This window comes from Salarias fasciatus, chromosome 4 (genome assembly GCF_902148845.1).
Source record: "Salarias fasciatus chromosome 4, fSalaFa1.1, whole genome shotgun sequence".
Classification (NCBI taxonomy): Eukaryota; Metazoa; Chordata; class Actinopteri; order Blenniiformes; family Blenniidae; genus Salarias; species Salarias fasciatus.
The window spans coordinates 18,743,011-18,768,532 of record NC_043748.1 but is presented as its reverse complement, the minus strand read 5'-3'; the positions used below and the strand labels follow the sequence as shown (position 1 = coordinate 18,768,532).

General features: G+C 46.7%; 1 protein-coding gene and 1 long non-coding RNA gene across 20 annotated transcripts in view; one reads left to right on the top strand and one right to left on the bottom strand.

Moving 5' to 3' along the window:
- Nucleotides 1-25,522, top strand: part of nfixb (nuclear factor I/Xb) — a 159,192-nt gene that overhangs the window by 112,188 nt on the left and 21,482 nt on the right. For 11 of the 19 annotated variants that reach the window (XM_030089890.1, XM_030089888.1, XM_030089895.1 and 8 more), the window contains 6 exons: nucleotides 17,544-17,609; nucleotides 19,406-19,480; nucleotides 20,591-20,711; nucleotides 20,941-20,976; nucleotides 21,563-21,693; nucleotides 25,097-25,171. In XM_030089890.1, coding sequence (XP_029945750.1) covers nucleotides 17,544-17,609; nucleotides 19,406-19,480; nucleotides 20,591-20,711; nucleotides 20,941-20,976; nucleotides 21,563-21,693; nucleotides 25,097-25,171 — 504 coding nt within the window. The remainder of the gene's footprint in view (nucleotides 1-17,543; nucleotides 17,610-19,405; nucleotides 19,481-20,590; nucleotides 20,712-20,940; nucleotides 20,977-21,562; nucleotides 21,694-25,096; nucleotides 25,172-25,522) is intronic. The other 8 variants (XM_030089893.1, XM_030089906.1, XM_030089889.1 and 5 more) reach the window with 3 other exon arrangements.
- LOC115387255 (uncharacterized) lies at nucleotides 1,774-23,260 on the bottom strand. The gene is made up of 3 exons (XR_003931352.1): nucleotides 23,247-23,260; nucleotides 20,165-20,168; nucleotides 1,774-1,977 (listed from the first exon to the last, which is right to left on the bottom strand). It is a non-coding gene; the product is annotated as an uncharacterized LOC115387255 (long non-coding RNA).

The following is a 25,522-nucleotide window of genomic DNA, read 5'->3' as shown; positions in this document are numbered from 1 at the left end:
CCTGTGTAGCCTCTACAGCAGTTCTCAACCCGACACCTCCACAGTGCGAACAGATCTTCAAAAGCTTTGTGCTTTGACCTGTGGTGATGAAGCAAGATCAGCTCTTGAATGGCAAAAAAGTAGTCAAAATCAGTAGAACCTTTAGCAAAACGACTTTTGATATCCGCTTCCTTTTTTGCCCAAGAGATATATCCAAGTGCAAACTCCGTTTTAAAAGGTACATTGGCTTGCACATTGGAATGGTTCGTACTGTGGCAAGGCAGCACATGCAGTCATGAATCACTCCAAAAAGAAAATATAACTTCTTACAACACCTGCTGCAGTGTCTCTCTGACAGACACCCCCAGAGTGCAAAAAGTAAAATATTGAAAAGGTGCAACGGCATGAAGGTTGACATCAATTTGTGCATTAGTGGAATGTCTGTGCAGTCAAATTTGCTTTTGCAGCATTTCCTCAGACACCCCCACAGTGCAAACTGGTAAAATATGTGCACACCCATGTGTGTTTGTTTGAGAAGGAATAATGAGACAAGTTAAATACAAACTAGTGAGCAACGCAGCATCAGCCGCAGAGCTGTTGACACCCCCACAGTGCAAACTAAACTCACACGGCTGTTTTTCTCCCAGTTTAAAGCATGCAAAACTGATATGAAAGCCTTATTTAGTCCAATATTTTGGTGGCAGATGTGTCAAAAACCGTCATCTGTGATTACAAAGACATAAAATAATCCCTTCATATCATGGACGTGGATGTTTTCATGACGAGATTTGAAAAAGTTGCCAATGAGCTCAGTTTCAGCAGATTGTCTTCCTCTCTGTGCGGATATTTAATCTTTATATCCTTTCATGAAGACTGCAGCTCATCCTCTCTCTTTTGTTTTATTTACATTTCTGTTTTTCAAACAAGGTCAGAATGAAAAGTGCTTCACTCGAGCGAGCGGCGGCTCGCATATTCAGGCTAAAGTCAGCGATGCTTATTGATGAATATGTTTTTTTGAACTCGCTAAGTGGATTTGCACCCGTTTAATCGGGTTTCGCTGTGTTGACTGTTGAGCGGGGGGGAGAGGACGCTTTTTAAAGCTTTCATCTGGGTTAATAAGTTAATAGATGGATTGATAGATGGGAGGAATAAATCTCCAATTATCAGCTTGACTGAGAGGGAGAGCGTGAGTGGAGCCTTAAGCTGCCCAAACTGGGCTAATCCTGTGTGTCTGACATGCCTTTTGATTCACTTATGCGGCCGATCTGATTGTGCCGGGGCATTAAATACATGCGTGACCACTGCAAGGACCTGCTCCTCACATCTGGGGGTGAAGATATGACTTATGAGAAGATGGACTGGGTTTTCACTTTTGGGGCCTGCAGCTGCAGCCAAAGCCTGGAGCTCGCCTGAGTGTTTTGTCCCGGGCGCCCGGCTCCGACACCGGAGAGGCGCTAATCGGCGAGAATGTCGCAGGGAGGAGGAGCCGGGCGGCTGTTTACTCACCTTATCTGACGGGGAGATAAAGCCAGCTTTGACACAGATAGCAGCAAGCGCACGGCACACACACACACACACATACACACACAGCATGGACTCGCTAATGCGTGCGTGAGTCTGCAGGAGTGCATGCACACACTGTGCCTGGAGCCGCTGACCCCCGGGTCAGGGTTCGTCTGGGGACACAGACTGACATATGCGGCTGGGCAGTGACTCCCAGACAGCTGGTGGTCAAAGGTCGCCTTTCTATTTGTGCCCTCGTTTGGCTGATTGTTTTTTCTCAGGCCTCCTCTTGCTCTCTTTTTTTCCTCTTCCTCCTCCTCCTCTTCTCTCTCAGTGAAAAATCAAATCTTCAGGTCATGCTCTCGGTATGCAGATGTGGTTGATTATTCCCCAGGAACTCTCATTCTTGGACTTTACTGCGGCGGTTAACTTGGGAAAGCCCCCAGCATGTGAGGAGGGCTCATGCAGAGCGGCTTCTACTGTTCCATGTTTAGCCTCTGCTGGTGTGTGTATAAATATACGTGTGTGTATGTGTGCGTCTCTCACAGCCTCTGACTTCTGGCCTCGTTTGCACGAGCGAAAGTGAAAACGTCGGCATTTTTCGAGTTTTGCGTTTTACACGGCAACATCTTCAGAGCGATACCGCGGACATTCGTATGGAAGATGAGATCCTGAGTCATTCCTACAAATGAACTCCAGCCACACACACACACACACACACACGCACACACACACACACACACACTCCCACAGTTGGTGCGTATGTACAAAAAGCAGACGTGCAGCCTCACTTTGCAAATCATGCACATCATACATTAAGCCGTGGCTGGCAGCGCCCGGGGAGGATGTGGACTTTTACGCAGCCATTCATCGCTCCCCTAATTCATTAGTCCAAATGAGCATTTATGCAGAGCACACATTATTTTTACAGGCCCGCTTTATGTGTTTGTGTGGAGTTTTACAACCCTCATAAAACACGTTCTCCAAGCCCCAGATAGATTTGGGAGCATTTATTTGCATAGTTCACAAACCCAAAATAAATCTTTAGTGTTTTCTGGCCCTGGAGCCGGATCAGACTGGAGGCCCTGCTGGTGTAAATAAAGAGTGCGATGCAGACAATGTTGTCTTGTAATTTGAGTAATATTTTGTTGACATTGTATTAAAATGTGAGAAGAATACTGCCTGTACACTATTCAAATGACATTTGGTGCGAAGCCTGAGAGCAAAGTTTGGATTCGCAGTGTCTTGTCAAAATGCAAAATACAGTTTTCTTTTGGTTTTTGTGTCTCGTTGGGCTTAAAAGGACCGTCTGACTGCCCCAGAAGACGGCTGATTTATTCATCATTATGGACTCTCAGTAGGATCACATCCTGTTATAGTGAGTGAGATGTCTTTCAGAATAGAAAGTACTGTTACTGTAGTGTTCTACAAATGAAGCATAAGCTTATCAGCGTGCATATACTGGGTAGTTTTCTTGTTTCGTGATTGTCATAGCAGAGTTATATGCTTTAATTTAAGGTTTGCTCTATTTTTTACACGTCGAAGTTTCGCATTTTTTATTTTTTTAGGGGATAAAATTTACTGCCGGATATTTTATGTACTTTGATTCTAATGCTATGGTGGAAAAGGCTGAAAAATCTTTAGTTTTTCTTTTAATTTAGCTTCAAGTCTTCATATTGTCATATTTTAGAAACTTATTTTACAACTCAGGGCGAGTATGGTGCAGGGAGTAGAGAGAGGAGATATTCCCAAAGTGCTGAGATTCAGAAGAAAGTAAAAGGAAATCTGCTTTTTGGTCTAATGTCACGACTATGGAAGAATCTGAGGGACGAGGGAAAATAAATTAAATCGGTTATTACATTTAGAAAAAAAAAAAAATTCTAAAATTTTAAATGAAGCAAAAAAAAAAGTGAAAACCCTTACCCTTACACTTGATCATTTTGATAAAAATTATTCTTGTGTTCTACTGGTCAATTGAAGGATCGGTATCAGTGAAGATGCAAAAGTGTGTTGTTTGCTGACAAAAAAAAAAAAGCAAGCAAACTTGAACCTTGTTATGACCACCTGTGACAGATCACTGAGCCTATAAGCAGTAAAATTATTGTCTAATCATTGTTTAACTGGCATTAAATCGCTTCGAGTCTCAGATGACCGACGCTCAGAGCAGTCCTTGAATGCCTCTCAGACGGAGCTCGCCATGAAGGAAAAGCTGGATTTCGGTCAGGTTTTGGTGAAGCTGGCACTGTGCGTTTCATTTATGAGCTGCAGTCGATGCTGCTGATCCTTGATGGGAGCACATCCGCATTTCTGAGTTATTTGTGTTATATCAGCGTTCATTTTTAAAATCGCTCCAGTATTATGTTGATTGATCCAATATGGCAGAAGACCACGTTCCACATGTTGACTGCAGATGATTGAGGAAGTAATTCCGAGCAACTGGACCAAATTTTGTGTAATTATAGAATTATAAAGTTTTGATGTGCCCTGTGTGTGTTGATCAGTTTATTTACTTGTGTTGCTTTAGTGATTTGTGTGTGTTGGTGTGTTTGGTCAAATTTGTTATTGGAAAGTTTTGATCAGCCTCCTGCTGTTTGAATCACTGCTTTATAAAGGAGCGGAGCGTTGCAAATAGTTATTTGGTTTCATATCAACAGTATGACGCGAGGATAAGTTTGCCATACAGAAAGTAGGTTAGCATTTTAGCAGATTAGCATTAGCTCAGGAGTTTGCTTTTGTTAAATACCTTAAATACAATCCATTCTGTGGTTTTCATGTTTTACTCTACAAAGTTTTGAAGTGTATTAATAAAAACCTAACTAGATTTTAGAAGCTTTTAAGTGTCTCTTGTTGCTAACAACGAGCTAATAAAACTGCACAGGATGCAACGTATGTAAAAATCTGCTATCGTCTTTTCGTGTTTGTACAGTTCCTTCTTTTTTATCTGGAACTGATGAACTGTTTTTACAGCTAATCACACTTCGACATCAGTCCAGTCGAATGTCCGTTTACTCACCGCTGTTAATGTTTGTTGTTCTCTGCTTGTGTGTTTGGTTTCACTACAGAAACAAATGGCGACACCCACTAGTGGCCCAATGTGAAAACTACATCGCTTTCAGTGTTCCTGGTGTTACTTTGTAGACGTTGTTAAAAATTAGTCGTATTAGTGTGAAACTTTACAAAGAGTAAAAAAGAGCAAATGATGATTTTTTTCTTGAAACGTCGTCATGGAAACGGGGCCTCAAATACTGATGCAAAATTTGCTGTTTTGCAAATTTTAGACATAAATTTCTAGCTAAACACCACGATCAGCAGTGGCGGGGGCCTCCTGTCATTTTGGCGCCCGTTTCCCTGCCTGCCTTTCTTGATTCTGACATTAAAAGCTTGATGATCTGGGCTGAGGCGAAGCTCGCCGCTGAGGATTTGTTCCGAGGAGGAAGCGGCACAGTTTGAACCGGCCGCCGGATGCCAAACCAGAAGTTCACGGGGTCACGCTCCCTGCTCCCCCCGCGCCATCCCTGAAGCTTTGACTGACAGTCCGCCGCCACCTCCGGGCCCCCGCCTCACAGCACGCCCACCCGCCGCCGCCGCCGCCGACACGAGTGGGGAGCGGCGGGCGGACGGGGGAGCCGGTGTTCCTCCTTGATGGGGGTGGCGACTCCGCCTCACGGTGGAGGCGTCGTGGTGTGTGTTTGCTTTCTCTGGTCTCCCCCCGTTGTGCTGGGTTCCATCGCGTCTGCTCCCTGGCTGGTGCCCACTGTACACTCCTTGTTACCCTCCTCCTCCTCCTCCTCCTCCTCCTCCTCCTCCTCCCTACACTCTTCTTCCTTGCCAACAAGTCTCTTTCTTTCTTTCTTTCATTCCTCCTTTTATTCTCACTACTCACGTCTTTCTTGGCGAGGCAAAACGTTCCCACAGCTCTCACAATCCCCCCGCAACTCAAGCCCCGCCCACTCCACCTCTCCTCTCCTCATTCTCTCCATCTCTTTCTACCTCTCTCTCTCTCTCTCTCTCTCTCTCGCTCTCCTCACCCTTCACTCTTTTTTTTATCTGTTTCTTGTGTCTCCTCAGCTTTCCTCCCCCCTCCTCGTCTCCCCTCTTTCCTTGGCAAAGGCTGGCATCACATGATCCCGCTCAATCCCACTGGTGCCCAGGCACACACACACACACACACACACACACACACACACACACACACACACACGCACACACACACGCACCACAACATGGGAACCGTTGGAGTGCAGCAGGGTGGTTCATGTCTTTCACTCGGAGCTGTGAAGCTCCACGTTTCTCGGCCTCCTTTCTGTTTACGTGAAACTTAATATCCACACATCATCAGCGCAGTTTAAACAGTTCTCCCCGTGTGATTAGAAAAAGAAGAAGAAGTTTGCCTGGACACTGTTTATGGTGCAGTTACCCAGCATGCCTCAGGGGGTACTATAGATGATCTCCAGTTGAAGAGACCAAATGTGACCAAATTTCAGAAAAAGGCAGATTGTTCATTTGTTGAGTTTTTGCCTGGTTTCTCCAGCGCAGCTTGCCAGCAAGCTGCGCTGGAGAGCTTTCTGCTCTAAACACCCCCCAGCCTGCCCCTCACGCTAAAGTCCCCCCCCCCCCCCCCCCCCCCCCCCCCCCCCCAAAAAAAAAAAAAAAAAAAGAAAAGTAAAGTGAGAGAGGCAGATTTCTTTAACATGTGTGCATGGCTGCAGCAGCCCACTGCTATCAAGTGACACCTGCTGGCCACAAGGCAGAATTACAGCTTTCTATATGTAGAAAGAGAGAAATTCAAATAATGGAACTTTTCAATCTAAAAGTTCTTTTAAAAAGTATACTTCCAGTGTTCATAAAGATGTGGTTCACATACTGAACTCATTTCGAAAAATTTCTACTAAATTTAAATAAAATTAGCATAATCTATATTGAATCTATTGACTTTTAACACAAGTAAATTCATAACTGACATGATGAACACAGTTTGCATTTCAGAAAGTACATTTATACACTCGCAGGGTCCTATCACTGTCAATCTGATAGTACATAAGTTATTCTTCTTTTTAAATGTGCATCTTTTTAATGTCAAAACCATTATAGAACACATCACTTTTATGGTGATAAAACCCACAGGTGATCAGGATGAGACTTGCATTTTGAGCCTATTTTGAGATGCTTTTTTCGAGAAATGCAATGTTATTTTCATCAGTTTTGCACTTTCAAACACTTTCCGTGACATTTAAAACACAGCCAGTGGAGGATTGGCTGTAAAAAGTCACAAACCTCAAAAAGCAGATGCTGAAATGGTGTTAATACAGGGTTAATGAGAAGTATGCATGATATATTCAGGAATCATCGTCTCGCAAGTTGAGAAAAGTGTTGATCTGTTGCATTGGATTATATTAGACTGGATAGATTAGTTTGTGACAATATTGTTTTCCTACTTGTGCAATCAAATAATGTGCATCTGAATATATGAACTCTTGCAAACCAAGGAATGAAAATGAGAGCATGAGTATTTCTTTCCTGGAAGACACTCTATACTTTCACCTCATCTTCTGTAACGTTAGCGGAGGATTGCATATAGCCCAAACCAGTGGCTGCACGATGACGCCTAATGCAAAAAGCACATACATAACAAGCCCAGATGGCATTCTGAAAATGGTCAGAAAGTTGAGTGTGAAGCGTTGGGAAGTCGTCGCACTCGACAGTCGTCACCTTTCAGTACGAAGTGAAAGAGGACGGAGCTGCAGCTGCTGCCAAACCTTCAGAACATAAAAATACAAGAACAGATCTGAAGCATAAAAAAAATCTAAATGCGAGTTGGATTTGTTGGTATTTCTCAAGTTTCATCAACTTGTGTTTGGATTAATTTGGATTAATATTAAATGGACTGGACTCTTTCCACTGTTTTTCCCCAAAGCACTTTACAAGAACAAAATTCATCCATTCACACGGCATGTAGGGCGAGATGGGGGATTGAACCATCCACCTTCTGACTGGGAGACAACTCACTCAACCGACCAACAGAAAAATTCATCTTTATTTTCCTTTATAGATTATTGTAACCATTATTTCCTCTTAAAGTCCTCCAAATGGTACGGAGACGACGATAATCACCCGACTTTAATCGCTGAAGCTGGAACAGTTCAGCTACTTGTGCTCAAATCGAATCGCCACTGATGATTTAATGGAATAAACTGAAGCAATTTGAGGCAATCAGTGTCCTTGAATGATTTGAGTTGAACTTTCTCATCAGGTTTGGTGCTTTTGGTAGCTATTTGGGTAAATATGTAAAAATAGTCCATTTCTATCATTTGTATGCTGCGTGGTGTGTCTGCTGTCGCCTTCAGAGAGCTTCAGCAGACGTGTGAGGGCGAGTCCTTCCTCTTGTTGGTTTTTTTTAAAAAATACTTTACCAGGCCGGTGAGTCTGGATGAACCGTCAGAACCGTTGGATCGGTGTGTTTTCACACACGTCTGAAGAGGATTTCTCTCGCCCTCGTGCTTCTACCCTGAGAACGAGCCGGGCTGGAGCGGGGACTCGTGTGTGTGTGTGTGTGTGTGTGTGTGTGTGTGTGTGTGTGTGTGTGTGTGTGTGTGTGTGTGTGTGTGTGTGTGTGTGTGTGTGTGTGTGTGTGTGTGTGTGTGTGTGTGTGTGTGTGTGTGTGTGTGTGCCCCCCCTCCCTGTGCATCACAGCTCATCAGCATAGGCACAGATAAAAGATAAAAGAAAGCGGGGCAGAGGGAGGGGGGGGGCCGGGGTACACATGGGCAGCCAGCCAGCCCTCTGCCTTCCCCTCTCCATCCTTCCTACCCCCTGCCCTCTTCTCTCTCCCATGGTTGATTCCCTTTAGGCCCCTCTCACCCCTCGGCCCCCCCCCCCCCCTGCCCGCCTCACCCCCCCGGCTCCCCGGCTCTGTGTGGCGTTGGCACAGAGAGGGCGCAGGCGGCACACAGACGGCCGCGCAGATGGGCAACGGGCAACGCAGGGCTGCCTCCCCACACCTGCTCCTTGCTGGCACGGGGCTCAGGCCAGGCGGCCACGCACACACACACACACACACACACACACACACACACACACACACGAACGCACACGCACGCACACACAAACACAGATGTGCATCCAACGCAGAATTATCTCCCCCGATTTATTGAACTTTCCCACATGCAGACGGGGATCGGTGACGGAGGCCGGCGTCTCCCCTCCCACACGCCGCCGCTCGGCCTGTCACTCACAGATGTTTACACGCTTATCTCCAACTGCGCCTCAACATGTGCTCTCCAGAAATTTCTTCTTTTTTTTTTTTTCTTTCTTACACTTATACACCATCATAAACATATATATAAGACACAGTCGTCTCACATCCGTAGCCGCTGACTGATGTATTTATAGTGGCGGCGCCCACACGTTCACACTTCGCCACTACCAGCGCAGAAACACATTTCACAATTAATCACATCGCCCCATGCTGCGCTGTCACATGCAGTTACATGCCAGGCATTCACCCAGCGACACACAGATCCGCCATTGTCATTTTTTTTCCCTCTCTTTATTTGTGCCGAATGTGGGCACCGAGGTTTGATTTCTAAAGACGTTTCCACGTATCGGGGAGATGAGGATTTCGCACCGGCGGACAGAAAGCGCCGGAGGTTTCGGAGCCGCCGGGTTTAATGGGGAGGGTGTGGATGCGGAGGCCAAATAAACTTCCCAGGACGGCGCCGAAAATAGCTGAAAAAGGGGGAAAATCCTTCCTGAAGCAGGACAAGAAGGAAAACGTGTTGTTATTCCTTCAGTTCCCCCCGAAGTCTCAGCCTTCATTTGTGAGCAAGGAGGAGCGGCGTCACTGGCGGTAAATGAGCCGGTGCCGCCGTCACTGAACACAGGGCGGCTGTAGGTGACTGAAGGAATCCTCAGTCCTCCATAATTTTGTGTTTCGTGTCTTTTTTTCGCCTCTCGGGCTCGGCGCAGTCTGCTCCGGGTGATGTTTTCTTTACCTCCAGACACCAGATGTTACTCAAAGACAACATCTGTATTTAGTTCATCAAAGTTCAACTTCCTGTGAACTGAGATGTTCAAGTAAAATCCACCGCTAATGAAAGGAAAAGTGAATCATCTTTGGTTGTCAGGGCAATAATAATGACAATGTGTTTATCAGCTATTAGAGATTAAACGAAAATCTTAGTAATCTTCATACCTTTTGATATTTCAGGCTGACTTATTGCATTTTCCCGCTGTTGACTTTTGAAATAATCTTTTTTTTTTTTCATTCAGTTCTTCAATTTTCAATCTAAATGGGTGCGATTAAGTCTCAAAATACAGAAGTATTCAAGGTTAGATTTCATATTTGACATCGTTTCACGGGCTTTATTATAGCAAATAGGCACATTGTCGCTTTTATGTCCACCGATTTCAACGTCCTCCGTCTTGAAATATGTTTTATTCACACTGGTATGGAGATTTCCCGTGATGGGTTAAACAGGCAAGTAGAAAAGGCACCTGTTGGGCGGTTAGGCGGGGGAAGTGGTCGCATCGTGACTGGAAGTCAGGTAGATTGAACAAGTACTAAGAAGTTCAGCTTCATACAGCTGCATTCAGGTTCATCTTTTCTGAGATTGAAACATTTCAAAACTTCCTTCGTGCAGAAAGTTTTTTTTTTTATTATTAGGTTTTTGCTGTTTAAAGAAGTTAAAATAAATTAGGCTTCGATTATTCGATGTTTTCTAGTGAAAGGACTTCTCTCTTGCAATTACCAAAAAATAGAATTTCTAATTAGTGAATGAGCTCAAAGCCACAAAAAGTGGTGGAGCGACTTGTTTCTGTGCTGAAGATCAAGGGAAAATAACTCCAGCAGTCTTTTTTTTGTCTTTCTCTGTCTTTATCTTGTTGCGTCACACCGTCCGTCACTCGATGAAGCGAGTTATCGTTCGATGTCTTTTTCTTTCCTCCTCCGGAGGCAGCGGCGTCGCCTCCAGTGGTTTTCTGAGCCGGGGTCATCCGTAGGACAGCATGTCCTCAACCGTCACCGCAATAAGACACTCCACCACCTCTACACACAATCTGGGCTGAAAACTCGGCTTCGCTGGAGAAGATTGAAACAGAGGGGGGGGATTAGAAGGCGATGAGTCGTTTTCGAAAACTAGAAACGCGAATGAAGACGGAGGTGTGGAGGAGGTTGGGGGGAATGTGAAGTGGGACGTGGAGAGGATGGAGGAGGCGGTGGAGGAGGAGGAGGAGGGAAGCAGGAGAAGAAGGAGAACAGGAAAAAAAAAAGAGGTTGAAATGAAGTCCAATAAAAGAGCGGAGTGAACATCTGTGTGGGATAGCCGTGGGGATTAGGAGGGTTTGGAACATTTTAAGCGCATTAAAGATTAAAAAAAAAGGTCAGAATGTTTAGCAACATACCGATAAACCTCTTAAGCGAAACCCAATTGGGGAGGCTGCTGGGTTTCTTTATCCAGAGGCTGGTGGGTGAGTGGGGGGGTGGAGGAGGAAGGGGGGGGGTGCAGCCACTTCCACTCAGACGCGCTTTTCGCGCTCACGACGTGTCAGTCGGTTTGTGTTCCGTCCTCCGCTCTGCATCCTCCTCCTGTCAGCGTGCGGCGGCGCCGGCCCTCCAATTTCCAGTATATTTAGTTATCCCTCGTCTCCGCAACGCGCCGCCGCAGTTCGGCCGGGGCCGACCTCCGTCACTTCAGAGACGGACGGACGGCGAACCGCAGCCGAGGCCCGGCCGCACGGGAAGGAGAGGCGGGGCGGGTGGAAGGGAGAGGCCGAGGCCGAGGCGGAGGAAGAGGCCCCTATCATTTGACTGCGAGCTGAACCGTGTCCGGGGAGCTGTCCTTAAATGACACGGCGGCGGCGGCGGCGGCAGGGAGCGAGTGAGTCAGAGAGGTCGGCGGCCCGACGGGCGGCGGCGCGGAGGCTTTCTGACGGAGGCCGCGCCGTGGTCACCTCTGAACTCCGGCCTGCTCGGGTGTATTTAAAGAGCCACTCCGACAGTTTCACGTCTCAATCACCATGCAGGAGACACGGCGTTCTGTCAGGAAAGCACAAGGAGCTCCGATCGGCTTCATTTCATGCTTTGTTAGAATATCTTTGCATATATTTCAAAAGGAACATTCCGAATGTGTTTGTTCACAAACAACAATCAGACCGAGTCACTGAAGCAACATTTACATAAATCCTCGAGTTACAACTAACAGTTTCCCTTCCATTCAGGAGATAGCATTTAAAACGTCCATAAGCAAGGCATTGAACCCCAGATTGATCCCAGTGGAGCTCAACACCATCGTGGATGTGAGGAACAGTGTAAATGTGCTTCATCTCGATCACCATGGTAACAACAGGGTCAAAAGTTCAAGCCGGAATAAGTTGAACAAGATGTAAACTTGATTGTTAACATAATAACTAATAAGAAAAACACAGAATTATAGTTGGAAAACTGTTAGTTTTCAGCAGCTGCATCATTTTAGTTTAGTTCAGTTAGACTGAAAAACACAGAACTTCGGTTCAGTTCCGTGTCTGTTTACATGAGAACGATGCTCAGAGTCACTGAGAAGAACATTTCGGGGAACAGCTTCGACGACACGTTTGACGTCTGCAGTTTTCGTAGCTCCAGATTCGGCTGTGTGTCTCCTCGACTCGTTTATGGAAATGTGTCGTTTCGGTGACCGTTTCCTCCCATTTCCATCCAGTTAATCACGGTGAGCATCTCCGGCGCCGGACCAGAGATGCTAATTTTATTGTCTGCCGTCACTCCCGTCACTCGTGTGTGCTTTTGATGCACAAACAAACACTCTAAGCTGTTGGGCGAATTAGTGGGGGGGGCTGCGGCTGCACTCATATATGAATATGCACAGGCTAAATGAGTCCATTAGCACTGGCAGCAGCAGCGGCAGCAGCCCGGGCTCTGACTGAGCATGTGTGTGTGATTTTACATTCGAGTGTCTCTCCATGTTGCGTGCACGAGAGTGCACGTGCGTGCGCCGCGGTGCGGTTTGTACGTGCGTGATGAATGGGGGTAATTATGGAAGTGCGACTTCTTTTGGAGTGTGTGTACGTTATCCCGGGTGTGAGTTATTGGCCTCTGTCTGCATCTGCAGTGTGATAAATGTATGGCCGACGCGAACTTTTGTGTACACACTCCCTGGAGTCTATCAGCAGGAACTGTACACTATATTGACAAGGTGTGTGTGTGCCTGTGAGTGTGTGTGTGTGTGTGTGTGTGTGTGTGTGTGTGTGTGTGTGTGTGTGTGTGTGTGTGTGTGTGTGTGTGTGTGTGTGTGTGTGTGTGTGTGTGTGTGTGTGTGTGTGTGTGTGTGTGTGCACGCTGTATTATCTCTGGTGGGGCAGAGCAGGAGCAGGGGGCCTTGGGGCGACTGTGCGCACTAGATAAGAGCGATTCATCTGTGTTTGAGCGTGTGTGTGTGTGTGTGTGTGTGTGTGTGTGTGTGTGTGTGTCTCTCTCGTTGTGTGTGTCATCGCATGTTTGTGCTTTGGAGGCATGTGTATCTGTGTTGATGTGTGCACGTTCAAGCATTTCCACTGACATTCACAAGTGTGTGTGTGTGTGTGTGTGTGTGTGTGTGTGTGTGTGTGTGTGTGGATAGGTGCCTCCTGGCAGTGATTTCTCCCTGCAGGCAGTGTGTGTAACGCATTTGATGATATAATAACATAATAATACACACCTTCTCCATTGTTCTCTATGAAAATAGAGCATCTTCCCTCTTGAATGTAACACCCTCCACGCTCATTGTTCACACACACACACACACACACACACACACACACACACACACACACACACACATACACACAAAACTATATTTACATGAATACTCTTAACCATGCAACATAAAACTGTGAAAAAAGTATAAATACACAATTCATCACATGCTGACTCACAGTAAATTCCAAAAAAAACTTATTTTTTTCTGATTTTTCTTATTTAACTTTGTTCAACCTGCACATGAACAGACCAGGCACAGAATCTAGACTATATTTCATCAGAAGCCGTCACAGTGTGTAGAAATGCTCCCGTCTGCTGACCATGCAGAACAGCTTCCTGAGGCACTGGGGGTTAAAATCAAGGCGACAAGTATCAGTCCTGTGGATCAACATTCACCTGTCAAACGTACCTGCTGGAGCTTGGACTGCAGCGAACAACCACTGACTCTCAAACGGACGCAGACTCTGTTAACCAGGATACAGTATAGAGCAGCTAATTGGGTAAAAAGCGACATGAGTGTGGAAGAATTCAATGTTTTTAAAGAAAATAAAGTTAATTTTCAAAAATGAGGACCAGAACATGAAGCAAACCCGCTCAACAAGAGATGATAACAACATTTCTGAGACAAAATGCTCCCAATGAAACCACGCCTGTGCAAATTCAAGGCTTTGGATTGCAAGCATCACAAAAGGGTTGTACATTTATAGAGGAATTTTCTAAGTTAGATCTAGAAAATCCCATAAAAGTTAGATCGAGTTGGCTGAGTCAAAAAGCCTGATTATATCCTACCAGGACAAACAATGCCCACTAACCTCCAGCATCTGATCTCATACATTGGTCGTAGAAGATTGTAATCAAAAGCTTCATGCAAAAAGCTTGGAGTTAAAGTAAATTCGTCAAAAATGGTTTTCTGAAAGAAAAACTCAGTATGAGCATTCAGCTGGCACGCCATCAGCTGTCGTGGATCCATACTATTTCCACTTCACCAGCAATCAGGTGAGGTTTTATCAGCGCGTTGCCAAGACGAGCGGCAAAGTTCCTAAAATGGTGTTTGATAACGTTAAGAGGGAGGATTTAACGCCTGGAAATACAGAACGGCTCCTATAGTAAAGGGGGGGGCGGCGGCGGCGGCGGCGGCGGCTTTGTGATGACGGTGGCTGCTGCGCCGTTTGGTGCCAAGAGATACTTAAACAAAACAACACGCGGAGCCGGTGCCAGTCAGCTATATTATTATCTTCATTGGAGCTAATTGCCAGGCCAAACAGCGACACATATGCACGCGCAGGCTTCAGCCACTCATCACCGGGGACTCTGGCTGCGCCGTGCCATCCCTGTTGTCATGGCAACCGGGCACTGAGTTTTTGGCGTGGAGGCTGTCACATAATGTAACGGAGATTTTCGGGGGTTTTTTTTGTTTTGTTTCCAGGTCTAAAAAGGTTTTTTTTTTTTTTTTTTTTGACGGTTTCTTTCCGCCTTCCCGTGGCGAAACGCACCGCCGGCGTGTTTTAGAAAAGGCCCCGGGCTTTTGTTCCGCTCGCGCTCCGCGTTATTTTTCCTCGAGTGATTCCCTTCACGCGGTTGTTTCCGCACTGCTTCTGTACTTGAGGAGTGTGTCCTGACGCCGGTGACGGACTGTCGTCTCGGCCGTCAGACGACACTCGAAGGACCGCCGAGACGCTTCCCGCCGGTTTCATCCTCACCCCATTAGCGTTGCATATCCTCTGTAGGTCTTTTTATCTTTAAGACTATTGGGGCCGTGTGCGTGTGTGAGTGAGAGTGTGTGTGTGTGTGTGTGTGTGTGTGTGTGTGTGCCGTCAGCTAGCAGGAATGCATGGGTACCGCCAAAGCTAAGATGGCTGCCAAGCGCTAAGATGGCTGCCAGGATTCCACAGAGCGACAGTGCGAGAGAGAGAAAGAGAATCACAGACCCGACGAGTGTGTGAGAGGAGAAAAAACTGGAAGATGGACTCTCCCTTCCAAACAGAACCAGCGGCGAGCTTCGCGGGAGGAAGCAGGAACTCCCGTCGTCCCGCCTGCCTCCCTCTCGCTTCGGGCCCGGAGTCATGATCGTCCTGATTTTTCTGTCTCTCCCCTTTTCTTGTTTTCTTGGGTTTTGGCAGCGAGCGCACGGGGGTGAATAGTGCAGCCGCTTTCTTGGCACGCCGAGCGCCGCTGCCACCCAAGATTAGGACGCCGACTCGGGCTTAGGAGATGTTGAGATTCGGGGGGCCTGGTGGCGGCCGGGAGGAGGCCGCGCTGTCGGCCCGCCGCGGCCCGCCGCGGCCCTAAAGCTGGAGCACCGCGGGGGCGATTGGCCCGAACGGCCTGTATGATACAACCGTAAAACTCCGCTCTAAGGCTGCATTACGCGTCGGAAGAAGAATGGCAGCCGGCGGGGCCAAAGCAAACTCGCTGAAGCAGGCAGCTCTCGGCCCGCCCGGCCCCGCGGAGCTGAGGGTAAACACACACCGGAGATGCAGTCCAAACAACGGCGAGGAAACCCGCCTTTTACAAGTCAGCAGTTGCGAAGCAGAGGTTTCTGGGGACTTGTAGCACTTCGCCCAACTCACACCGTCATAAAAACTCCCTGCGTGTGTGTGTGTGTGTGTGTGTGTATTAGAGGCCGAGAGAGAGAAAGCCATTACCTGTCCGAAAGTGGTTTTCTTAAGGTTAATGCACTCGAGAGATACGAGCTCCAACCAGGCCCCAAAGCCAAGAAATGCGCCGCCTTTTGCGGCGCTTCACTCTTCTCCCACCTTCCCCTACACAGCCAGTCAAATGTCCTCATTCAAGAAGTAATTGTATGTTTGAATTGGCAGATATCCCAAGAAAACAAGCAAAAGCAGCTTGATTTGAACTGAGGGAAGTCAAAGAGAAGGTTTCAGCCATCAAAGATAGAAACTGCTCAGTGTGGTAAATAATAAATGTTATTCCACTCGTCTTACAATTACTCCTCAATTCTGAAGAGTAATTGGAGAGAGGCCAAACTCCGCAGTGTCAAAGGGCTTCAGTGAGAGAGTGTGTGTCTCAGTGTCACAGCTGGAGCAGCAGAGGACCGCCGGGAGCTGGAAGGGCACCTTAAATGGCATTAAATGACAAATGTGACGTTTTATGAAAACAAGCTGGAAGAAGTGGATTTGTTGATTGAGGAACACTCAAAAAGCAATTCCAGGCAAAAAAAAATGTACAGCTTTACGAGTGTAAGATTAATCCAAGGTCCGTTAGTCAGTTTCCACCATCAAAAGCCTGAAGTAACGCAGCAGCACGTTTTAAGTCTTCAAAGAAACTACAGAGTGTTATTGCTGGTGAGAGTTTTCATCAAGAATAATGTGCAAAGAGTAAGTGGGTTTGATGGTTTTACCTTACAGAAACCCAGTAAAAGCAGCGTAACAGTACGCAGACCGTAATGCTGCTTCTCCAGTTCAGGGTTTAACAGGGAGACGTTGACATTTGTTGGATCTAGAGTCAAAGTCCATGACTTACAAGCTTCAGCTTTAGGGAAGATATTCAGAAAACAACTTATAAACCGCAGGAAGTGGCTTCGTTTGTTAGAAGTTCCTCAACAGACATGTCAGCTCTGAAAAACTGTTTAGTTTTTCTGAGGTTTGTTGCACTTTGCTTGATTTTATAGAACGTACATTCGAGTGAACTCAGGAGTGAACTTTGTTTTATTCCTGGAATTTCGCTTCTTGACTCAATTGAGGAGTGTTTATTGGATTAAACAAGTGGGAGTTCCTCAGAAAGAAGCCATGCAACCAGTGGTTTTATTCTTGGAAATGCGGAGCGGCTCGGGGGAAGCTGACACTTCTTCCACCGGGTTTTCGAGATCCGCGCTGACTCGGCATGTTTTCCAGAGGGAAACCTCACATGAAGTCATAGAAACCGTGTAAACAGAACCGAACGCCCTCTCATGGTATCGAACGAAGTTTGGTTTCTTGTGTTTTCAGTGCTTTTAACCGACTTGCACTGAGGCGAATGGATGACAGTATTTTAAATGGAGTCTACAAAGTCAGCGGAGAGAATTCTGCACAAACAGTCTCCCATTTTTTTTCTCCTCTAATCAATTCCAGAAATATGGATCTTGAACTTTTCTGTTTTGCAATAGTTTTTCTTGCACTTCTGAGTGGACCGACATGGAAATAAGCGCCTATCTTTAATCTCAGCTCCGCGTCTGTCTCTTCTCAGCGGAGAAGAAAGTAGGCGCCGTTTCCCCGTCGACTTTCTGAAGCGTTTCCTGTGATCCCGATCTGCCCCCTCGCTCTGGGTCCGGTCCAGACATCTGTCCACCTGACTAACCATCTCCCTTTGTTCTTCTTCTTTTTTTTATCTCTTTCAGAACAATCAGGACAATCAGACAATTCAAACCAGCAAGGAGACACAGACGTGAAGCCGCCACCGAACGGTACGTTCTACGAGTTTGACTCTTTACGTGCACACGGACACAAATGTCTGACATACCTGCATGCACATGCAACCACATTGATGCGGATGCTGAAACACATGCGTGTGCACGCACGCCGCCCCTGCGCACGGGCCTCTGCGCGGAGTTTATTATGGTAAGGGGAGCTGGATGGCGAGGGGAGGTGGGGGGGCTGCGCCGAGGCCGCGGCGGGCCGCTCATAAATCACACTGACGTTATTGGAAGATGGGAACCACATGGCCGCCGCCGAGCCCAGCCGAGCCGAGCCCAGCGCTGACCTCATGCGCCGTCCCCGCTGCGGTTAAACCCCGGGCAGCGCCGGAGCTGAGGAGTGAAGGATGGAGGGGGGGGGGGGGCGGGAAATAGGAGGTGAGGGGTTGAGGAGTGGAGTGATGGACAGATGGAGAGAATGAAGAGAGGAACAGCCCCCATTTAAGAGTCCCCCAACTCTCAAGCCCCAAGACGTCTTTTACGGGCTTCCATACCGGCCTGGATGTGACGGCGCTGCACATTATAGGGTCTTACCTACTTAAACCTCACGGGGAGACGCTGGCCCAGAATACCACACGACGTTCATGCAGTCATTCAAACCACTTCATAAATACAGAAACCCCTTAATAAAACTCGTGCTTCCAACTTACTTTTCATTTAAGCACTGATGTTCGGTGTGGGCAAGAAAACAGCAAGAAATGATGTTTATGGGAGACGAGGGAGTGAATCTGAATGGCTGATGTCAAAAGAAGGCTGGAGCAATAATTGACTTAAGACTGAAGATGTTCATTGTCATATAGGTAACAGCAAACAAAGCCTGAACTGATGAAGCCACTTGGCTAATGGACAAAACGTCTCCTGAGACGTCTGACGGGTTCATTGGTCTGATTCAGCTCCACGAATCCCCTGAACCAAAAAGGATTTTAGGAGTCCTGACTCTATACCGCCACATTTCTTGAAAGAAAATTGCATCATTTTTGTATTTTCATGTCAGAAAAGTTTGAAAATGATGTCCGTTCACACAGAAACGGCAGAAACTCTGAAAACGACGGAGTGAGCATCCATCACTGCCCAACAGTTGGTCGTTCATGAACTAAAACCACACATGCAGGCAGAGAACGACACACTGTAGAAATGAAAGGATCTGTCACTACAACAGTGGAATGGAACTTCTACATATGGAAAATCGGAGACTCCAAACGGACAAAAGCAGAAACACGAGCCGTCAGACGACGGTTCAGCAATGAACCAGCCAGAGGCTCCGAATCAGTCACAGTTTATGGATCGAATCTGTCTAATCGCAGCTGATAGTCAAACCCGTGGACGCAGCTCTCAGGCCGTCAGAGCCCAGCGCCACTTTGAGGTTCCGGTTTCTGTATCGTTGGAGAAAAGGACTTCCTGGAGCTGAAAACACGTCGTCATGCATCATTATCCTCCGACATGAGCGCTCTGATATGCGTCGTGCCACATGGACACGGGGAGCACACGGCGCGCGATGCGCCGTACATTATATAGCTGTGTGAGTGGAGATTAAACGGGCTTGTTGGACCTGACTGCTCGTGTATGTTGGACTGTCAACAGTCGAAAGAATGAACATGTCCAAACCAAAGGCCTGTTGTATCTTATAGGAAACACATGGTCCCACTGGATGACACTGGCGTCGGGTCCCGCCTTTCCACACGTGTTTGTCTTTCCGTGTGTGTGTGTGTGTTTTTTTTTTTTTTTCTACATGTTTAAAGCATGCATTTTTTACCCACACTGCTCCTCTTCTTGTGTCTTCTGCTCAGGCCACTTGAGTTTCCAGGACTGCTTTGTGACTTCAGGGGTGTGGAACGTGGCCGAGCTGGTCCGGGTGTCACAGAGTGAGTCACTTCTTTACTCGCTGTTGCTCCTAACACACCTGATCTACCTGTTATAACACTGTAATAACAACACGGTTTGATATCTCTTGGGTGAAGCTTCAGCAGAAAATATTATGTTATTTAAATGGAATAGAATATAATGTAGAATCTAAACTAGATCCAAATCAGATATACGCACAATATGTAGTCAATAAAGGCTTTAAAGGTTCTATCAATGCATTCAGTCTTTGGTGAAACAGAATCAGGAGAACACTGTAAAGAACAACTAGTGAAAACAGTGAATTGTTCCTGATGACCAAACCCACAGTTTGAGAATCACTCCGTACCTTTGCGGAGTCGTCTTATTTTCACATCGATAAATTCACCAACACATTGTTCGCTCTCGTCTTGGAAAATTAAAAAAAAAAAAAAAGTGGCCTTTTGCCTGCTGTAGAGGAATCCAGCCAGTGGGTGTTACGGTTCCCGCACAAAGCTTTTAAAAAACAAAAAGAAGAAGCAGCAGCAGCAGCAGCAGTGTGTTGGGTCGCCCTGCAGAATGAAGCTAAGCAGAAACCTCCGAGTTGAGTTTGATTTTCCTCTCGGGATCATTAAAGTGTGGAAATGCGCTGGCGGCCCGTCATGTGTTTGTTTAATGGTGTCCATCAGACCGGCCGGCCGGCCGGCCTTTGATTTCCCTGGAGTGACGGTGCTCGTCTTGTTCCACACGGTTCTCCAGAGTTCCTGGAACAAGAGAGTCAAAGACACACGGAGAAGGAGGGAATGGTTTTAGGAGGTCGGACTGCTGTGTGTTCGGCCTTCATAATCAAAAAAAAGTTTAGTGTTTTCAATTTAAAGCACATAAACAGCCAAAAATGGAATAATATCCAATACTGTAATGAATATATTCAATCCATTATTGTAATAACATTTTGCCAATAATGTAATAAGGTATTTATTACATGAATAAAGGAGCTTTAAAAAAAACTCTTTCAAAATGTGAAAACTGTAGTTGATGCGCAGACGGTTGAAGTTGCGTTCGTCTTTTATTGAGCGGTTCTTTGTGACGTGAGGAGTGAAGATGTAAAGTCGCGTTCCCATCGTCACAATCGTCTCACTTCCGTCTCTCCTCAGCTCCAGTTGCCACGGCGACGGGCCCCAACTTCTCCCTGGCGGACCTGGACAGCCCCGGCTACTACAACATCAACCAGGTGACCCTGGGACGGCGCTCCATCACCTCCACCCCCTCCACCAGGTACGCCCCGCCCCCCGCGCTCACACTCTCCTCCTTTCTGAAGTTTCCTAACCTCTGAACTCTGCTTACTCTGCTTTTTGATGGTGCTCTTTATTTCCCCTTCTCTCCCTCCTCCTCGCCACTAATCCTCCTCATTCTCTGTCCATCGCCTTGTCTCTTTTTGCATCTCTTTCTGCCCCCCCTCCTCCTCCTCCTCCTCCTCCTCCTCCCGCTCATCTTACTGCTGCAGGACTGAAATGGAGCTTTATGCAAGTCTCCCACGGAGGTAGTTACACTCATTACTGAATATCTCCCTTGATACTAATGTAACACAGACCCTGCATCACACTCCCAAAAATAAAAAAAAAGAAGAAAAAAAAAAAAACCCACACACACGCATGCTGTCGCACAGATATGCACATGCTGTACATTTGCAGTTTTTTTATTGGTCACAGATGTACGAGTGTATAAGAATCTGCAAACACACACACACACACGCAGGAACGCTCCAAGGCGCCGCCGCCGCCGCCGTGCACGCTCAGAACAGCCCGGCCTCACGCTCGTCTCGCTGGTTCCCGTCGCGTCGCGCTTCGACCCCCCCGGCTGAAACTCAATCTGAAAACAAAACATTGCGCGGCGACCTTGACATTTGGGATTTTTTATTGCTCTTGATCGTTATGCAGACTCATGCCCGACTCCCGGGGAAATAAACACACAAGCGATACGCGCAGATTCATTAGCACGCACAAACACAAATTACTGATGCCTGTTTTTAACGAGACGCCCAGATCGGATTAGGATTTAAAGAAATAGAAGGTTTTAACTCTTCGTTGTGAATTCCTAAGTGTTGTTCTTCTTTTTATTCCTCTCAGCTCCAACAAGCGCAAGTCCATTGACGACAGCGAGATGGAGAGTCCGGTGGACGATGTCTTCTACTCGGGCCGCTCCCCGGCGGCCGGCAGCAGCTCTCAGTCCAGCGGTTGGCCCAATGATGTGGATGCAGGTAGTCCAGCGCCCCCCCCCTCCCCCCCATCAGATCCATGCACGAGTCCCGAAACGCCGCTGGGCCGAAGTCCACCTCAATCCAGACACTATTCAAGATTATACTGATTTCAAACGTCTTGAGACTGGATAATAAATTCAGATTTTTTTTTTTTTTAATTGTAGAAGGAAAAAGTTCAACATTTTGGGAAATCAGAAAAACATGTAGTCCTCCTTCTATGACTTGTTAAACGAAACTGTGTGAAATATATGTTAACTTTGAGTTCAGGGTGTTCAACCATGACCATGCTAATGCTAACTTTCTTATCTTATACTACTCAGTATTTTCAGATTAAACCCGACTGGACACGCTAATGTTCAGTCTTATTCAGATTATTTATCGGAAGCTTCGCAGCGGTGGTGTTGACGTCGTGCTCCTGTAGCTTCTCACTTCAAATGTCAGAAAATTTTGAGAAATAACTTCCAGATCTTTTGTTCCTCACAGTTTTTTAAAGCAATACAAAAGGAAATAATGTGACACGGCCTTTAGTCTTGTAGAATGAGAATCGAGATTTTTTTTTTTTTTTTGATTGTTCGGAAAATGATGTGATTTCTATTGGGACTGCATTTATTTGCCTCATTTTATGTCTGCAGAAAGATTTGACCCCCTTAAAGTAAAGTTTAAACAGCTTGATCGTCACCTAGAGGGATCCTGACGGCATCGTATTGCCTTGATTTTTGGCAGTGAGTTCAAGAAAAATGGTAGAATAGAATACAGGCGAAGGAAGTTACATGTAATGTTTCTTGATTGACGAAACAAATGTTGAACTTTTCCTTCCGATCTGACTGCAAAGTTCATGAGATGTGAATTTCTACCAATCTGAATTGAAATGGACCAGAAGCCACAGTTGGCCGCCCTGACCCCTGACCTCTGTGCTGTGTCGATCGCCCCCTCCCTCCCTCCATCACTCGACCCCCCCCCTCTCCTCACTTTCTTCACTCTCAGCATCTTTCATTCACAACCTGTTTCCAGTTAAAGCCCCGTGCAGCACGTCGGGCCCGCTCTCCACCGCAGCCTCGTTTCTCACACGCAGCCACGACTCGCAACACATAAAAGTATCACTTTCTCAGTTACCCTTCATGGTTTGCGGACAGTTTGGGTTTAATTTCAGGGAATTTAGTGATTTCCACCAGCGAAACCTTTGCCAGAACTTCAGTACAATGAAGGTAAATGAAATATAATTTGTGGTGTAACGCGATAGTTGAAGGACTCCAGAAACTGGGACAGGCGCTCTCTCTCGAATGACACTCTGCTGCCAGTTTCCACAGCACAACCACACCTCTGTGGTGCCGGGGCGGAGGCAGAGGTATCGCTTACCGGTGTCTCACAGTTTCAGCACATAAAGCCCAAGCTATCCGCGCACGGACGACGTGACGCGGCGCAAAAATATGCCCGCTCTCTTCAGTCTGACTCATAAACTTCTGCCATTGAGAGGAGTGTCAGGGATGATACATTCGGTCCAGTTAGTTGTTTATGGCGTTAGCGCTAACATACACAGAGCTCGACTCCGGGACTGTGTGTGCGTGCGAGAGCCAAAGCCACAGGCCGGAGATGCAACACAGCAGGCTGCAGAAAGCCGTTCAGCTCCGGAGTTTGTCTCCTTTTTGTGTAGGATTATGTTTAACTGTGTGAGTCAGGCAAAATGAGTAAAACTAACAGTGTTTCATTATATGTAAACGATAGTATAATATTTAGGTAAATATTTTTTGGCTTTCATGTTGGGGAGATGGAGCTGAATCGCTTGGTTTCGGGTGGTTTTGAAGCTATAATCAGTTTTAAAACATAATACTGGAAGGGCCTGGTCTACCCGAAGAGCTGCGTGTGTGAGGATGACACCGACACGATATGGCGTGCACACACAGTGGAAAGCGATCTGCGGACGCGACACGTTGAGGAACACGTCCGACAGATGTGCAAAATAACACACACTTTCCAGTTAACACGTTTCCAGACACATTATGCTTCTGAAGAGAAGGTTCAAACCAGCTCCGCCTGCAGGAGTGGTTTCCACAGCTGGCTCACCACGGCTTTTATTTACCAGCATTTTTCTCAGATATTTAACGTCAACCCACAGGTTTTCAACCTGTTTGCTTCACATTTCCAGTGAAAACGCATCATTTTTAAGTTTCAGAAAGGTTTCACGTTGACACATTCTGCCGTTTCCGTGGAAACAAACATCATTTTCAGAACTCTGCCGTGTAAACATGAAACTTTCCTGAAAAGAAACCGCAAATGCCACAAGTTTTCACTTGGAACGTTTGGTAAACGGGGCCTGAAGGTGCAGCTTAGCGCACATCATGCAGGATCTCAGTCAATCAGGCCCAGAGACGGTGAAACGTGGACAGCTGATCCCAAGATTCAATCGGTTCTCCAGAAATGTGGCAGTATGGAGCTGCAGGGCGAGCAGAGAGGGAGGAGATGACATGAACTCGGAACAAAAGTCCTGACAAGTTTCAGTTTCATGTGAAATTAAAAGTGACTGTACAAGTAGATGAACATAAAGCATTAATTCTGTGTCAGTATCAGAATAAATCACGTCCAAACAGTCATTTTCATACCGAAACCTCACCAAACCGCAGCCGTGGGCCGTAATTACTGCGTATAGCATTACCGCCGTCGCAATGAACAAATAGTGCACGTTTCCTTTTTTTTTAATTGGAACCATTTCGCATTAAAGATATAGTCGACATTTCGGGTAATCCTATTTATCCTGCTTCCTCGCTGCGCATCAGTTGAGATGATTTATTCCCACTCTCACTGCTAATGGCTGGAACCGGCCTGTAATCTACCTCTGCCCGGCGACTTCCATCCCCAGAAAGTTCCACACACACACACACACACACACACACACACACACACACCCCAGACGCCTCCTGACTGTTTCCATTTAATTCCCCCTCTGTGTCGTCCTCCTGATTACGGCGAGGAGAGCGCCACCTGTGTAATCACCCATTCACTCCCCGCCGCTCACCCTTCCCAACGGGCGTCACGTCGAACACGCATCCACAACACACCTCATCTGTGCCTGTTGGGTGGAGAGAGGGCGACTTGGGGGATTTTCTTTTTTCTTTTTTTTCCCCCCCTTGTTTTGCGAAATGTTCATGTTCTTTCCAGTTTGTAGCCGTCACTCCCACTCACATGCTGCCATTTTAACGCTGCCAGCAGTCGTGATGTAACTATTTTATGGACACTTGCTGCACTCTATAACATTAAAATCCCCCATTGCCCGTTATTTTACCACCTTTGTGTGTGTGTGTGTGTGTCTCTCTCTCTCTCCCTCTCTCTCTCTCTCTCTCTCTGTCTCCTGTCTTTATTTCTCTCCTCCATTGTTAACTCTTCCCTTCTCCCCTGTTTGGCCTTTCAGTGCAGCACCATTTGGCCAGTGTGCAGGAGAGGAAGATTAAGCATGAGAGCGATGGAGTGCAGTTTCCTTACCATGGTTAGAACAACATTAAACATTATACTGTGTACATGTATATACATTTGCTCTACTTCCGCTCAACACCACCCTCAACCTGTGTCCATCTCTTCTCTCTCTGTCCTTTTGATTCACGCCTGTTTTAAACTTCCTGTGATCTCTCTTCTTCCTCCTCCTCCTCCTCCTCCTCCATCGCTCTCTCGTGTCTTGTTCTCTGGCTATGCTGCTGCTGCTGCTGCTGGGTGGGGTTGTGTTTCTACCAGATGTCTGCTGTTGTCCACTGCGGGTTCACCAAAGCCTTTTGGTCGCCCGGTAGCTCCATAACATCCACCGCCTGTCTGCTTCAGAGCTGCTTGCTGTAAATCTGTGGGA